The sequence below is a fragment of the Pararge aegeria genome, chromosome 15 (genome assembly GCF_905163445.1).
Source record: "Pararge aegeria chromosome 15, ilParAegt1.1, whole genome shotgun sequence".
NCBI lineage: Eukaryota > Metazoa > Arthropoda > Insecta > Lepidoptera > Nymphalidae > Pararge > Pararge aegeria.
In genome coordinates, this window is record NC_053194.1 from 491,647 (window position 1) to 509,265 (window position 17,619).

General features: G+C 37.2%; 2 protein-coding genes across 2 annotated transcripts in view; one reads left to right on the top strand and one right to left on the bottom strand.

Annotated features, from left to right (window-relative positions):
- The window catches only part of LOC120629698 (syntaxin-binding protein 5), a 288,649-nt gene that overhangs the window by 220,211 nt on the left and 50,819 nt on the right, over window positions 1-17,619 (bottom strand). The window lies entirely within an intron of this gene.
- On the top strand, window positions 7,005-10,639 carry LOC120629697. Its single transcript, XM_039898676.1, has 2 exons — window positions 7,005-7,510; window positions 10,564-10,639. The coding sequence occupies exons 1-2, from the start codon at window positions 7,058-7,060 to the stop codon at window positions 10,582-10,584; spliced, it is 474 nt and encodes a 157-aa protein (XP_039754610.1). The 5' UTR covers window positions 7,005-7,057; the 3' UTR covers window positions 10,585-10,639.

A 17,619-nucleotide genomic window follows, 5' to 3' on the forward strand; every position in this document is an offset into this window, starting at 1 on the left:
ACTGTACTGAAAAGGTTTGGATATCGAACAACCCTATAAAAAACCCAATATAAGTAAAGTCTGATTCAAACTATATGTCAAGCTGAGTGTGTAGCATCACGCAGGTAGTCAACTGTACCATACTGCTCATTGGCTGATCCTCAATATTAAATTCTGCGCATCGAATCGCACGAAGTTCGACAAGTCATGGAGTTTACTTCGGACTTTACCTTCGTTAGTACGTAAGGTTTGTCACTCAACTTAATATAACTTCTTTATGTTATATGTCGCCTTGTGCACGGAAAAATTCAGGACATTCGTGCCAAACACCTGAATCGTGTGGCCCCGTACAGTCAAACCTTTTAATTGATGGAAAATGGCCGGACGGGGTCAATGATCTCTGATTTTAGGCCCGTGGTCGTTAAATTGATAACACCAACATTGCTATTATGGTAAAGTTGTGTGGCTTACAGAACTTAAATGGAAAGTCTAATGAATAAATTATGCTGCCGCTAGCTTTCCTTGAACCTTTTTTTTAGTTATGACAAGTTTAAAACTTGAGGAATTACTACAACTGTGTGATAAAGAATCGATTTATGGTAGAAAGGACTGCTTCTGTTATTATCTTCATTTCATGAAGCTTTTATGGCAATCTTCGGAGATGTTAAACGGAATTCCTTGAACAATGTCTCCAACATACCTAAACAAAATGTAACCTACTAGGAACTGAATAACAGTCCGTGTTCATCACGGACGGAGTCAAAGTTAAAAACAAAGGTAAAATGACTTATGAAAGAATATGATATGTGATTCATCTGCGAATTATTTACTAATACATTTATAAAGGTAAACAAAAACCTAATCAATGCCAGTAAATATGACCTTGCAAAATCAGTAAAAGGCTGGCTATCAGGTCTTAGCTATGACGACACTGAAGATATACTTAAGATTATGAGGTAAACATTTACTCAATTTACATTTCACACATTTGTACAACATTCTTTCATCTTAGTGCACTGTTTTGAATGTCTTAAATGTTGTTCACGCACGCACACAAGCATCCACTTGCACATTCATGTACGCACTCACGCACATACGGTCACGCACACACACACACACACACACACACACACACACACACACACACAGACACGCGCACACTCACACACACACACACTTTCACACACACACACCCGGAATACCCCACACAGATCTACAAAATTAATTCTTTACTTATAGTTTAATTTTTATACATAGGTTAAACAGGTTTCAAATAATCAAGTGCCCTTTGTAACATCAGGAAGGACCTAGCCTCTGTAACACAGGTTTTCCTTCCGCAGAGGTTAGGGCATTCATGTAATTATTATATCCATCATTATTTTAGCCTGAATAAATGATTATTATTATTATTAATAAACGTTGTAATATTTTAGCTGGTCTTTTATTAGAAACGTAAAAGCAGCTTCTATATGACCCATATAGGCGAGTGGCGGCAGCCAATAGTCAGTGGGAAATCATTTTTAATTACCTCCCGGTAATTGGGAGGGTCGGAGGGCCATCGAACGTTCGCCGGAGTTTGTCGCGCATCGTTACATTTGATTGGACTTGTAAATTCGTGTTTGTGATTCCACAGCCTTGCGTCAACAGGATCCCAAGCGAAAACACACACGCGAAAATAAGATCCATTTCAGGAATTGCATTAACGACGGACGTAGTAGCTACTGTTACGAGGAAGGGTTCTGATCCTTAGACTGGTATCTATTCCAGTACAAAAACTCACAACACGTACACAGTCTTTTATTTATATCTTACCATAGGTACTTACTTAAGAAGCGTTCATAAATATTTCATTCAAATATTTCCTAATAGTTTCTACCTATAGAGTAGGTTATCTACTTATGTAGATAAGCACTATATAAGGAAGAAACTCCCGAGAAAACTTTCGTTTTCTTTCGTACAGGATGAATGAATATGCCAATGAGATATCTGTGACTAACGTTAAGATTAAAATAACTAAGTGCCAGTGTTCCCCCCGATGTCATCGAGCCCTGGGGCTCTTCTCATGGCGAGCTTTCGCGCTCGCCCCACTCCCCCGGTGACGCCGTAGCAACTCCTAAGGTGGCTATCGGCAAGTATCCATCCGAAAATCGAAGTGCCAGTGTAGCATCAACACTTCTTTACAGTGCAAAATACAAAGTGTCTCAGCTACCTTCAGTTTCACGGCAACAATATCTAGATGACATACGATGTTTTGAGTAATGGGATTTAACGAAACAACGTCTTTAAGGGGGGTGAAACGGGAGGGAAAAGTTATAAAAGCATAGACTCACACTCACAAGAAAAAAAATCAGATAAGCAGTTAAAAGTAAACTAGAATCCAGAACTATTTTGTGTCGTTAACAAATTCAATTCGATAGTGTCAAACTAGATAGCAGTCAACTTCGGGAATAAATCAGTCTGGTAACAAACAGTTTTCGCAGTAAAAATGGATTTTTGAAGACGAAATAAATAGTTTTGAAGTTTGTAACTAAAGTGATAAAAAATTTATTCATTTCGAATTGCAATTTATTTTGAAAATATGAAATAAGCAAATTCATGCTTGTGATTGTATGCAACGGTTTTTTTTATTGATCTTAAGGTGGTGTATACGAAATAAAATATAAATGGCCCTGTATACAAACCGTAGGTTTACGTACATACTTTGTACTCTATCCTCTAAAAACATATTTCCTATGGTGTCTTGTGTCTAGCAGTAGGAAGCTGGTTATAATAATGATGATTTTTTTTTAAATTCTGTAAAGATCTTCAGGATGTAGCACGGAACTGCTCAAAGGTCAAAAGCATTTCTCTCACAGTTAGTGAAATAGTTTAGTGGACGCTATATTTTCGATTGATAGATAGGTCCATACTGTACACGTACTGTTTACTCAGACTATTGCAAGTCATTTGCTGTTGTTTGTTGAGGAATTTCAGGTTATCTCCAAAGATCTTCACGAAATTTACATAAAACCAGCAACGAGGTATAACTTTTATAACTGACTTGCCAACTGAGAGTTCCGTACCTTGTAAGGAAATGAGGTTGTTTTATTTGCTCATTTTATTACTAATAAATACTTTATACATAATGCCTGCCCACCGGCGTTGTTAATGCGTAAAGGGTAGCTCTAAATATCTCCGATGAGAAATGGCACATGTGCCGTAAATAAACATTGATACAATGAAATTATATTCAAAAGAAGATGTCTATATATTATGTATATTATGTCTATAGCTTTGAAAGTAGCTAATGTATGTAATTTTAATAAAAGTGTTTTAATTGGTCTGAGGTTTTGGCCATGGCTAGTTACGGTCCACCGACAAAGACGTGCCACCGATCAATTTAGCGTTCTGGTCGCGTAGGAAACAATATAACTGCTACACCCAAAACCGGTTAGCCCGCTACCATTTTAGACTATATCATCACTTATAATACATAACAAAAAAAAAAATCCCGACTTTCAATACAGCGTACGTTATTCTAACAGTCAGCCCTTTCATTTGATACCCATATTGAAGAGCTGTGGGAAAAAATGTGATTCGCCATGTTGTAGTAGCAGCCATCTTGGATTTGAAATAGGTATGTCATAGTGTATAGTATTCTACTAGTCAAGCCCTTTCATTTGATACAAATATTAAGGTAGTTGTGGAAAAATATGTAATCCGCCAATCCGCCACGGTAGTGGATGATTTTCATGAAACACAGCTAAGAACACTACCGACTAAATACACTTTTGAAACAAAAAACATAATCAAAATCGGTTCATCCGTTCGTGAAATGTAAAGCTACAGACAGACACACACAAACAAGGTTAAACTTAGAACACCCTTTGGATTTTGTGTCGTGGGTTACGAACAGCTCTCAGACCGATTCTGACCACCGTGAGTGTCCAAAGGGCATTTTTTTATTACACTACAAATTAGCCCTTGACTGTAATCTCACCTCGTGGTAAGTGATGATGCAGTTTTAGATGGTAGAGGTCTAGCCTGCTAGGGCTTTTAGAAGTTATTTTTAACCCATATTTCTAAACGGATTCTACGCGACTTTATACCGGAACGCTAAATCGCTTAGCGACACGTCTTTGTAGGTAGGTAATTCCCCTACCGGGAGTCGAACCTGAGACATCCAACTTAAAACCACAGCGCTCACCGCTATGCCAGGCAGGTCAACAAATCGCTTCGTACGTGTCAATAGTATTTCGACTAAGTGACGATGACAGTATTTCGAATACGCGGTTCGATTGTAGAGAAGTTATGGTCTAACGAAATGAAATTTAGAACCTCAGCATATTCTCCGATATTTATATCAAATAATGCCGCAAATATTTAGTTAGTAAGTTGGTTTACTTTCATTACGGTCTTGTAACTTTTAGTATAAGCGCGCTCGTTAAAATTAAAGCCTCTGACTGTTAGGGTGGCTTCATGCGTATGTTATCGGCAGTTATTATATCTAAATAGTTGGTAGAGCCAGTTAACCCCTTACGTGACAATGGAGGCGATCACGTATCACCCTCGCATATAATACTATGACGGCTATGTTTACCCGTGCTCGGGATATCTGTGCGTGTATACAGTACACTGTGTTTCAATTGTAGAGCGAAATGCTAACTTATTGTTGAGTCAATTTTTAATTTATATATTATTTTTTTATGTCAGAAGATTTGGTTCCACGCGATTGGACCACGTAAGGTCTACGCGACATAGTGTACAAAATCCGTATTCATATAATCCATTTCGGTCACAACCCTCAGACAAGAGGAGTACATGGTGGCTGACCGAGGAAACTGTTGTGACAGTAGGGCTTTCAAAGAGGAAAAAATAACGTTATAATTTTGTAGGATGTTGTTTTGGTGACTTCAAGGCCTAATTAAAACGAAAAAAAACGCCAAGTGGTCAACATAACAAAAAAGTTTTAAGACCTTTGCTTTCGAATATGAAAGTAAGTATATTTACTTGTAAAGCGATTGGGAGCTTAGTTTGAATGTTTGTTTGTGTAGAATATTTTTTTTATTATTAAAGTTTTTATTTCTAGAGTATTATAATACTAAACAATGCATAGTTACAAACACCGTCATGTCATAAAGAAACCGTAGAACATTCCTGAAAAATGATAATAACTAAAATGAATCGAAATAGTTTTTTAAATGTTTGCTTATTGCATAGAGTTATCTATCTATTTATTTTTCAGCATTAACAGAGGATGGACAAACAAACACATTTTCGCATTTATAATATAAGTAAGGATTAATAAAGTTATTAACTACTTCTTGTCGGCTTTTTGGTAGAATCGACTTAATTGATTGACTACTGCACAAGTAGTAGTCGTACCCATCAGGCAGTTTGGATGTTTCAAACGAGTAGTAAGCTCTCGGTCGGACTTTTCTTTGAGCTCGATAGTGTGTGAAATATTGAATATTAAATATTTTACATAGATACTCTACTTGTTACTACTCTGTAATGTAAAATCGGCAACGGCGCGCGAACCACGACTCTATCGTTCGTGCTCGCAGCGGTTTGGCAACAGAGGCATGTATTATCCACAGTGTAATGTCACTTTGAAGAAATAACATCCCTACTAATATATATCCCTACTAATATTATAAATGGCAATGTAAGTTAGTTTGTTACGCTTTCACGCAAAAACTACTTAACAGATCCTCATGAAACTTTGCACACATATTCTTAGAAGTGTTTGTTAGAAGTAATATAGGATAATTTTTATACCGGCATTAAGCTCGGTTCCTTTGGAAGAGGGGATGAGTGTTTGACGATTTTACACCATAATTCCGACAAATTATAACCGATTTAAATAAATATTCTTGTGCAATAGAGGTTAAGGTAGGTAGGTATTATAATATGTGTTTAATTTTGCCCAAACTGTGGTTGGAGGTAGAGGACAGAACTCCTCAGCGGACAGCAGCAAACCACTCATTACCCATACTGAATACTTTAAATTTATTTAGATCTACAACTAAATTAAATGCCACATCAAAAACAAAATCAAATGCAGACGAAGTCGCGGGCTAACAGCTAGTGATTTATAAATTTTGTGTATGAAGTAAATCAATACTGAATTTTGAAAAATTGTACAATAAAAGTTGTTTTTATTTAACCCTGTATACATTATTAATACCCTATTTTCACATGTTCTGCTACACACTATTAGCTGCTTTATTTCGTAAATAAACTGTATCAGCAAATTGCCTTATTTTTTAACATTATAGTATGCGTTTGCTATTTCCATGTTTCCCACATTCCATTGTCATAGGAGGCTATACATAGTGGAAAGCAACTTCCTGCGCCCTACATTGCCTGCATCCAGTGCATCCAACAATGCGGGCACTGGGAGGAAGGAAGACTCCGACACCGTGACAGCTCGACGGGCGGAGAATACAAGTAGCAGACTGTGAGGGTGGGTTAATAATAAATATTGTATGAGGTGCATAGTTATAAGAATAAAGTCAGTACATGCCTAACGCTGGTGTATCATTGACACGTCCTTACATGGCGCAGTCGGGAAATTAACATTAAAGTAGAAAACTCTGCAAACATGGAAAGTATATTGACGCCGCCGTCTTCGTTTTGTTTTGACAAAAATGCATCGGACGCAAATAACATTCATGACAAATGGATCAAGTGGAAAAGAAGTTATGAAATATACAGTAAAGCGTGTGAAATAAATAAAAAATCATTGGAAATACAGGTGAACATTTTATTGCACGTGGTGGGTGAGCAGTGTCGAGAAATTTTAGATCAACTGCCAGAGAAATGCACGACTGTTGAAAACATATGGAAAAAGTTGGATGAACAATTCAAAACAAAAAGAAACGTAACGGTTGAACGTCATAGATTTTTTATTCGTGATCAACGTGACAACGAAACTATCGAGCAGTATGTGTTTGAGTTGGGAAAATTAGCTCAAAATTGTGAGTTTCGTGATTTGCACGACGAACTGATCAAAGATCGGCTGGTGTGTTGTGTTTCAAGTGCAGCCATTCGTGAACGGTTATTAAGAGAGGATGACCTGTCACTAAAAAAGGCGATGGATATTTGCCGTGCTGCCGTGGCATCCCGGACCTATTCGGAGAAGATTAAGCCTGAAAGAGAAGATATGCATAATGTTCATCAAGTAAAACAAATGCAAAATCACGTTGCACTTGTAAAGTCGAAGATATCATCGTCACGAGGACAAATAAGAAGCCAGGTACCCGACGACGCAGCGAAGTTCGAGCGATGGAGTGGAGGGCGCGGCGATCGCGCGGAGTCGCGTTGCCAGCGCGCTGTTGGGCCGCGCGAGCGCCCCCTGCCGACCAGAGGCCGTGGCGCGAGCCAGTGGCGTTCGGTTGCGGGTTCGAATAATCAGTGTAGTTATTGTGGAATAGTGCATAAAAAGTTTGAGTGCCCAGCCTATGGCCAAAAGTGTGCGCGGTGTTTAAGGATGAATCATTTTGCCCGGGTTTGTGGGGTGAATTATATTGAGGACTCTGATGATAAGGTAATATATTCATTAAATAACAGTGATTGGAATCTTAGCTTAAATATTTGTGGCACGTTGATTAAATTTAAATTAGATACGGGGGCAGATGTTAATGTTTTACCGTTATATTATCTGAAAAAATTGCAAATACCACAGGATTGTTTATTAAAAACACACACGAGATTAAATGGTTATTCTGGTGCAAGCATATGCGTCGTAGGGAAGATATATTTAAATGTGATTTATAAAGTAAAGAATTATATGCTCGAATTTAAGATAGCTGATGTTCAGTCTGTACCGATATTAGGACGTTATGCTTGCACAGAACTAGACGTAGTGAGACGTGTCATGTCGATACAAACAGTTGATTGCAAACCGGATATTGTAATGAATTTTAAAGATGTGTTTCAAGGAATAGGGTGCTTACCGGGTCAATATAAAATACATTTAAAGGAGGGATCTATTCCTGTGGTGCATGCACCTAGAAAATTACCGTTTGCTTTAAAGGAGGATGTGAGGAAAAAGTTAGAGGAAATGCAAACTAAGAAAATTATTGCTAAGGTTGAAGGGCCGTCGGACTGGGTTAGCAGTATTACTGTGGTTAAAAAACCTAATGGCGATCTGCGTATATGCTTAGATCCCAAGGAACTAAATATGGTTATTAAACGGGAACATTTTAGACTGCCGACTTTGGATGAAATTCTATCGAGACTATCAGGGGCTAGGTATTTTAGTACGCTAGATGCTTCTTCAGGATTTTGGAATATCTCCTTAGATGCACAGAGTAGTTTGTACTGCACATTCAACACTCCTTTTGGTAGATACAAGTTCTTGCGAATGCCTTATGGAATTTGTTCAGCGTCAGAAGTCTTTCATAAAAAAATGATAGAAAATTTTGATGACATAGAAGGAGTGTGCATGTATATCGATGACTTGCTAATTTATGGTAGAAATAAAGAAGAACATGATGAAAGGTTAAGAAGAGTGTTAGAAAGATGTAGGAAAATTAATTTAAAATTAAATGAAAAGAAATGTAAGTTTGGTTTGGAAGAAATAAAATATTTAGGACACAGGATAACAAAAAATGGCCTGTATCCTGATGACAGTCATATCACGGCGATTACAAAAATGCCGATCCCTAATGATAAAAAGGATGTGGAAAGATTTTTAGGTTTAGTTAATTACATAGGTAATTTTATTCCTAATCTATCGGATAAGGTACTTCCATTACGAGAGTTATTAAGAAAAGAAACTGATTGGCACTGGAACGAAAGGCATGAGAAATGTTTTCGGGATATTAAGCATTGTTTGACTAGTCGCCCTGTGTTACAATATTATGATGTCAATAAACCAATAGTTATATCAGTAGATGCGAGTAAGAGTGGCTTGGGTGCGTGCTTGATGCAAAATAATTTACCGGTATGTTATGCGTCCAAGGCGCTAACTAAGGCTGAACAGAGATATGCACAAATTGAGAAAGAACTGTTTGCGTGTGTGTTTGCATGCGAGAAGTTTTATGCGTACATTTATGGGAAAACGAATGTTATTATTGAAACCGATCATAAGCCACTCATAAGTATAATAAAGAAACCAATTACAGATGCTCCTGGGCGTTTACAAAGAATGTTGTTACGCTTGCAACGCTATACATTTAAGTTAGTCTACAAGCCTGGCAAGCACCTTTATATTGCCGACGCATTATCGCGCGCTTATGAACCTGCCGAGACCGTTCACTCGAGTCAAGACAGTCTTTATGACGAGGTGTGTGCCGTCACGCGGGATGCGGCATCGGCGCTTACGCAATATTTTGAAAACGCACAGTTTGCTGCGTTACAAAAATCCACTGAGAATGATAGTGAATTAAAACAGCTGTCAAAGTACATTAAAAAGGGTTGGCCGGTCGAAAAAAATGCTGTGTTGGATATAGTGAAACCATATTGGAAATATAAGGAGGATTTGTCGTTTGCTTATGGTCTTATTTGGAAAAATGAAAGGGTTGTGGTACCCAAATCATTACGAAAAGAAATGTTAAGTAGAGTACATATTGGTCATATGGGGTTGGAAAAAACTAAGTTAAGGGCTAGAGAAACGATATTTTGGCCAGGCATTAATAATGACATAGTAAATGTAATAAATGATTGTGATGTTTGTCTCGCGCATAAGAAATTGAATCAAAAAGAAAAATTGCAGCCTCATGAAATTCCAGATAGTCCGTGGGTTAAAGTTGGCACTGACCTGTTCCAACTAAAGGGTGTCAATTATTTAATTATAGTAGATTACTATAGTAAATTTTTTGAAATAGTGGAACTACAGTATACTGATTCTATGCATATAATAACATGTTTAAAAAATATTTTTTGCCATTATGGAATTCCAACTGTGGTGATTTCAGATTGCGGGCCCCAATATAACTCAACTTTCTTTAAAGAGTTTGCTATGGAATGGGGATTCAAACATGTAACTTCCTCGCCTCACTATCCACAATCGAACGGACAAGTAGAACGTACTATTCAGACGGTAAAAAATATAATGATTAAAACTAAAGAAACGGGGTCTGATTACCGTTTAGCTATATTGGAATATTTAAATACACCATTATCGTTAGAGTTACCTTCGCCGGCAGAGTTACTACAGAGTAGGAAGTTAAGAAGCATTTTGCCCATATCAAAAAAATTGTTAAAGCCAAAAGTACACGAAAACATAAGACATAAATTATTAACTAGACAGGACGAACAAAAATTTTATTATGATCGGAATGCTAAAAACTTAAAAAAATTAATTGTAGGACAAAAAGTAAGGATTTATGATTTAAATATTAAAAGATGGATACCAGGTACAATAACCCGCGTTTTGAATAATAGATCGTATGAAGTTACAAATTCAAAAGGCAAAAAATTAGTTCGTAACAGGCGACATATTACGGTAGATAGGCCGGAAAGACAAGACACGCTTCACTATGGGTTTGAGTATGACGATATAGGCTTAAATACAGATGTTAACGTAGAACCTTACCAAACTCAAAATATGCGTACAGGTACGATAGAGAATAATTATGTGTCTCGTTCTGGCAGGACAGTGAGGCCTCCGGATAGATGGGGGTTTACGTAACTACCAGTCTGGCTCGGAATAAGGAGCTTTACGGCGAAAATGTGCATAATATAATAGTTAAGAAAAATATTATTATGTATGTGGTAAATTTGATATAAGTTCAATATTGAGTTTAAATTCATGGATAAAAAATAAGGTTATTGATGTAATAAGGTTAATGTGTTTATTGATTTTGTATTTTTACACTAGAATTTTGCTGAAAAAATTAGTATGTAATGTAAATTTGTCTTTAAAATCTTTACGATTTAATTAATCTCAAATGCATTTTGTGATGAAATGATTATTTGATTGATTTGTAATTTAATTAATTTTGGAAAGAGGAAGGTGAGAGTGATTGTTAATTTTTAGTTTATTTTTAAGGGGAATGATGTGAGGGTGGGTTAATAATAAATATTGTATGAGGTGCATAGTTATAAGAATAAAGTCAGTACATGCCTAACGCTGGTGTATCATTGACACGTCCTTACACAGACCAATGGGAAATGGTGACGTAAGCTGTTCTAATCTCGTTGATGCAAATTGAGGTTTTCTTTAATAAATATAAATAGTTTATTAGTAGTAGAGCTTTTTTGACAGAGCTCGTCCGTGGTTAGCATGGTGGTAGTAGTAGTAGCCACCATGCTTATTTATGCCGCTAACCAGCATTATTAAATGCTGTGTTCCGGTCAGGAAGTGCATGGTTGATGGTGTTATTACAGGCACATTGACAGGCACAGAGCGGCGCACGTTTCAGGATGTATTCGTTGCATGTTATGTGAAGTGTTGCTCTGTTTATGGGCGAGGTTTTCCACTAGCATCTGGCAGACTATCTGCTTGGTTTGCCTATTTTTTACGCAGTATATAATATACGCATCAAAAGTGCCTGTTTGAATAAAGAAATATTTGACTTTGCCTTAAATATATTCTGATTATTTTGTAAATTTGTCATATTAGATCATAATGGCTCATCCCTAGGCCCTATCTATGTTCCCTCATTTCTCATGAATAAGCGATTCGCTCGTTACAGCTCACGGCTAATGAACCAAAAAAGGGATAACGAGAAACCAATTGCCGGTCGAAACGGTTTTCCATTTTGGGGTCGGAATAAACAACTACATAAAGCCCGTCCCAATTTTTTGGGCGTAATAATGACTTTTGATTTGGTCAAAGAAAATGGACAATTTATCATACAGGATACTGGCAGGGGGAAGGGTAGTTTTTAGGGTTCCGTAGCAAAACTTGATACATCATACGCCCACATCATATGTGGGCAAAATGGGGTCGTTAATATTATACTTTATAAAGTGAGGTCGAAGCGAGTTACGAATAGATAGGTTAAGATCTATAGATAAAGTGGGTTCTTATACGGAAGATTTGCACGTTCTTAAGTTTTCTATGTGTACGGAACCTCAAAGATAAAACCACAGCGCTCACCGCTGCGCCAGGGAGGTCGTCAAATAGATATTTAATACGTTTTCTATTAAATGTTTTGCCGTACAGTTAAGATACCTTTCCCTTTACTTATGGAAGCTAAAAAATAAATTAATTGGTGATAGTGTTATGATTTACGAGAATAAGCGTAACGTGAATTGTAGACCCACAAGAGCTACATAGTCACTTTAGAAAAGATCTAAAAAATAGACTCAGCTCTTTAAAAGAGATAAAAAAAGCGTACCGTGAATAATGCCGAAATTAAGATTTCAACCCATTATCGGCCAACAGGTCACGGATCTCCTCTCAGATTAAGAAGCGGGAACTGTAGAACTATGAGGTTTTCAAAACATTTTTTCCGTCACCGTTCTATCATGTTAAAACATTGAAACACGTTTTGACAAAAGAAAACTAAAACTAGAGAGTAAAAGCTACAAAGCCAAATGTTTTCCACAAATTTCTCAGTCGTTTCTAAGAAGTATGAAAATCATTTTTAAGCCTTTGCCAAGTAAAATATTTTTTTTTACATTTTACTTAGCACAGGCTTAAAAATGTTGCCGAAACTTATAATTTTTTAAGTCAACTGAAAAAATTAATTTATGTGCCGAGAATTGAATTCAGTTCCACCGAAAGGCAAGCAGGTCAATATCTTATCGACTAGACTATCACCGATTTGTCACGTCGACAATAATTATATTTCACAAATAACGCATAAGGATAGGATTTATTTACAGAAAAATTATCTTTCCTACGTAGGTACGAATCGTACCAATCATCAATTATTATTGTTGAAAATAAACCGTATCCTATCGCTAAACAAACTCCGGTAAAGGTCAACGAGACAACAAGGTCGATCACAAAAAACATCTGCTAGTGTAAACAGTCACCAATGATGTTTGCCAAGGTTTACCATTTTAAAGCATTTCAAAACACTACAATTAAGTCGAATTTACCTTTAAAATACACGTTTTTGGAATTCCGTTATCAAAAAAGACTTCTTCTCCTAGAAATTTCTCATTTGGTAGGGGTGATATATATTAATCACACTAACAAAATAATACGCTGAAGCCCAGCAGTCAACATAAACGTTGTGTGGTGAAGTGAAGCTTCTTATTGTTTCAAGTATTTTTCGAACTGTTTTTGAATTGTGGAACTTATTTTATTTAACTAGAAGATAACCGTAGACTGCAATCTACAATAATAATTTCTCAGTGGGTTTGGGATGCAGTATAAGATGGTAGCGGGCTCACCATTTACGCGTTTCTACGCGGTATCGTTGAAACGCTAAGTTGTGCCCGCCGGGGACCGAACTCGGGACTTCCCATACAAACAAGACCACAGCGTATTGCAATTTATACAAGAACAAAAGTTCTTACTAAAGATCCGGGGCACTAGGAAATAGCATTACTTAGTACTGCCAAAGAAATTAATAAAAATAAAAGGAATTGCCGCGCGGCGTGTGTGATAGCGTTTTACAAACAACGTAGTTTTTCTGAGAAATATCACATACACAGGTCCCGGTAAAAACAACGAACCATCGCATTTCAAAGCACTCGAGGAAAATTATGATTTATAACTTTTGTACTGGACTCACACATTTCCTGTATAGTAAGTATTGAGTTAGTTATAGTTCATACTTATACAAAGTAGTAAGTTTATCGTATTTACTTAAATAAAGGACTGATGACAAATATCATGTTAATGGCCTTATAACTGCTACATGTCATCAGCTAAATGCTAAGATTTTCACTAAATTCCATAAAGTTTAAAGACCAACCAACTATGAAAGCAAGCTGTATAAATTATAACAAAACATCGAAATTGGTAAGGACTGGATAACAAGTTTATATTAGATAACGACCAATAAATATAATTCTTTATTCAAAAGCCCTATGAATTGAAAGCTCCTTTGGTCGCCCACTGCACGTCACCAACATCTGATCTGACCCTCAGCATTAGATGTTATACACAAAAAAACACTAAATCAGAACGTCAAAATAACCTTCTTAATACGAAAACATAAAAATGTAAGCGAAATTATTTGAATTCATAGTACTATTCTTAAACAGCCCGTGACTCACACAATTTTACATAAGATACACAAAAAAAATCACTTACAACCCAAACAAAAAGAGAGGAACAATTTATTTTAAACTTTTTAAAACAATAACCGAAATCCCGCGCGCACTGTGGACGCGGCCGCGCAATATTCTTCTTGGAGGCTTTGTTCTTATTTTCATAACTTCCCCTTTGCATTGTTTGCAGGCGGGCAAAAAAGATAAACGTATTTTTTCTATCTTTTGTCCGAGTTCACATCTGTGCATTATTCGTGAACTATACATTTTGCAGTCGACTTGGTAACTAGCTCTCATGGATCGCTGAAGAAACACTATGGTTGAGATCTCTAGAGAATACCTATTTTGACTTTGCCCAGACATTGCTTAGTGAAATCATCATATGAACCTTATTTATATATATATATATACAGTCAAACCTGGGTAAGTGAGAACTGGATAAGTGAGAAAACTCTATAAGTGAGAGTAATAGCCAGGACCCGTCATTTTAAGCTCCCAAAACCTCTATTAGCGAGAAACAGAAACCTTTGTAAGAGAGTCATTTTTCCCTCACGGACCTCCGTAAGTGAGACTGCTACTTATCTATACCTCTATAAGCGACAGTCGAGCAAGCAATATTCGACAAAATTTATGAGTTAGAGAAAAACATTCAAAATACAAAAACAGAAACCCAAACGAAATTCACGGATTTTTTTAAATGGAAATAAGTTCTAAATAAAATAAAATTACATAGTGCATGAATATGTCTTGTTATTGCTGCGTACCTCTATAAGAGAGAAACGCTACCCATTTACCTGCATTAGCGAGAAACTCGGGTTAGTGAGAAACCTCTATAAGCGAGAATGAGATTGTGCTCCCTTGAACTCTCGCTTATCCAGGTTTGACTTTATATATATACTGGGGTCTCCATCCACAATGAGGGGTCACACTAGCCCAGTGCGGATTGGTGGACTCGACACACCTTTGAGAACATTATGAAGAACTCAGTGGCATGCTTTCCTCGCGATTTATTTACTTCAACGTTGAAGCAAGGGATATTTTAATTGCATAAAACGAGGTGCGTGATGGGATTCGAGCTCGGCCCCCCAAAAGTGAAGTCGAAGTCGTGTGAAGTGAAGGCGATCGCTTAGTGAAATAAAATATTTATTTTTTCAATCACAAGTACGCCTCGGCAATAACGTATTGTATCTGTTACATTTCTTTTATAGTTTGTATTAAGTTTTTTTTTACCTAAGTTATCTAAGGGATGATGGGGCTGGCATATCCATGTTACATAAGAGTCAGTTTTGAAACGTCAAGAATGTTTGTAGTGACTTTACCAGCGGTTCGGCAGGTGGATTCTACTTAGCCCTCAAAGAATTCAGCAGTTGCTCTTTTCCAACAGTGGCCATCGGCCGAGCGGTATGAAACCGTGTCCTGTTGTGTTTGCCCACACTAAGTTTATACTTATTTTATCTGCGCTTATAAAAGCTTTGCAAAAAGCACAAAGCTCATATAAGCGGCTTAAAAGTGAAAAAGTAGGAGCACCACCTGGATGCAGAGTATTATGCAAAAAAGGTCAATCCGGATTATCGAGCTTTCAGAATAACGGAACGTATCAATAATACAAATATGTACGCCTGTATGCAGCGTGGTGGGTTCGAACACTGAATCCCTTTCTCCAATAAGAGATAGACTGAGAGGAGGAGACAAGTATGTCACTCTGTTAATGAATCCTTGCTAAATTTCTCGAATAACCGACCATAAACAAGAAGATACAGTCTACCGAGACAGATTCAAGTTGCGATGAGACCTATTATCAGTAACTTCACAGTGCGAGCGTGCGTGTACATCTTTTGTTTTATCTATAGAGCTTTTTATGACAGAGCTCGTCCGGTGAAGTATTACCGCCGATTTCCGATGTAATACGAGGGGCATGAGGCTTATCAGCAAAGTGTTCCTTGCATGCCCTGCGAAGGGTTTGTTTGTACGTAATGGTTTTCCACTTGCTATTAGGTGGGCCGTCTGCTTGCTAGAATTATTACAGTGTAATTAAAAAACTTTGCGTCGCATAGAATACTATTTTTTGTATGTGGCCCCATCGCACGTGAAACAATTCATGACGCCGAACTTACTAGGGCATAAATTCTCGTTCGCGTCTTTCGTCCATTGCAATTGTTTTGCTCCTCTCATCTTCTTATAATTCTTCCAATAAACATTGAACTTCAATGCAAGTAGAGGCAGGTCAGAACGTAAACTGGCCGGAATTCCTACGTGACACTATTCTATTTTCAACTCAGTGTATATCGGCACTTACTCTCTTGATGGTTTTGACGCATAGACGTGGGTCGCTTTATTTGGCCAGCTCCCTAACGTGAGAGAATAAATGAGTGGGTAGCTTTGCCCCGCTAAACCAAGACGGGGCACAAAATGAAATTACCTTTTTCGTGAACATTTACTTCGCAGCGAATTGCGGAGGTGCTTTACAATCTATTTGAATTACCTAACAGAATTTTATATGATCTGCGTTGAGAGACTCACTTTGTGAATCGAGCAAAAATAAACAACACAAAGATCTTTCTTAGGGTTTGCTTATATTTCTTAAGCTTTTCATGCTAATTATTCTATACTTTACCATACAGGTACCACACGATGGTACCATAATGGTATTTTAGTTAACCTGCGAAACTGGGGAATAATTTAATTATACTATAATAGCTATAGGAAGCGCTAGTTACTGAGTGATTAAAACTTCGGCCTCCCGCTCGAGGGGACCGAGTTCTATCTCCGGCACGCAACCCGCAAAATTAATAACGAAAAAAATATAACTTTTGGGAGGTATGTACGTTATATCGCTTGCTGTAACGGTAAAGGATATAGTGTGAAAATCTTAATGATAATTTTCCATGAAGTTCTCAAAGGGGTGTGAAGTCTATCTACTCGTACCTTGTCTAGGTGACATAAGCTAGTAAAAATATGAGGGTAAATTTATACATCTCTCAGGCAAATGGACCTATTTCAATTCACAGACAGAAACCTTCATACATAATTTTTGCATTACAGTGTGGAGATGGTTGCCGGGTTATGAGCCGGGTATACCAGCAAGAGTATGTATTGCGAGTAAATTAAAAATTAATTTAGTTTTAAACCTTGAGATACCTACATCGTAGTAGAGAGGCAATTACCTAATGTGATACCCACGGGAAGGCCGACTAACAGAGCGTAAAATGGACTGTTAGTTGGAAATATAAAACGAATATTTTACATAACTGCTTGGAGAATTAACTAAATAAATATGTTTATGCTTATTTTGCCATGTTGTATAACTACAAGCGGTGATACCATATTGAAGCTTTGACAGCCTAATGGTTAGGACTTCGGCTACTCTTTCGGGAGGCCGAGTTTCAATCTCAGCACGCACCTCTAACTTTTCTAAGTTATGTGCGTTTTAAACAATTACAATATCTCTTGCTACATCGTGAGGAAACCTGCATGCCTGAGAGTTCTCCATAATGTTCTCGAAGGCGTTTGGAGTCCGTTGCTTTTCAACATCTA

Excerpts from the sequence above, each read along its gene's own strand:
- LOC120629697 (XM_039898676.1), top strand. The coding sequence starts at position 7,058 with ATGGATATTTGCCGTGCTGCCGTGGCATCCCGGACCTATTCGGAGAAG. Across the intron at positions 7,511-10,563 it reads TTGAGGACTCTGATGATAAG|GACAGTGAGGCCTCCGGATA; the intron begins GTAATATATTCA and ends TCGTTCTGGCAG.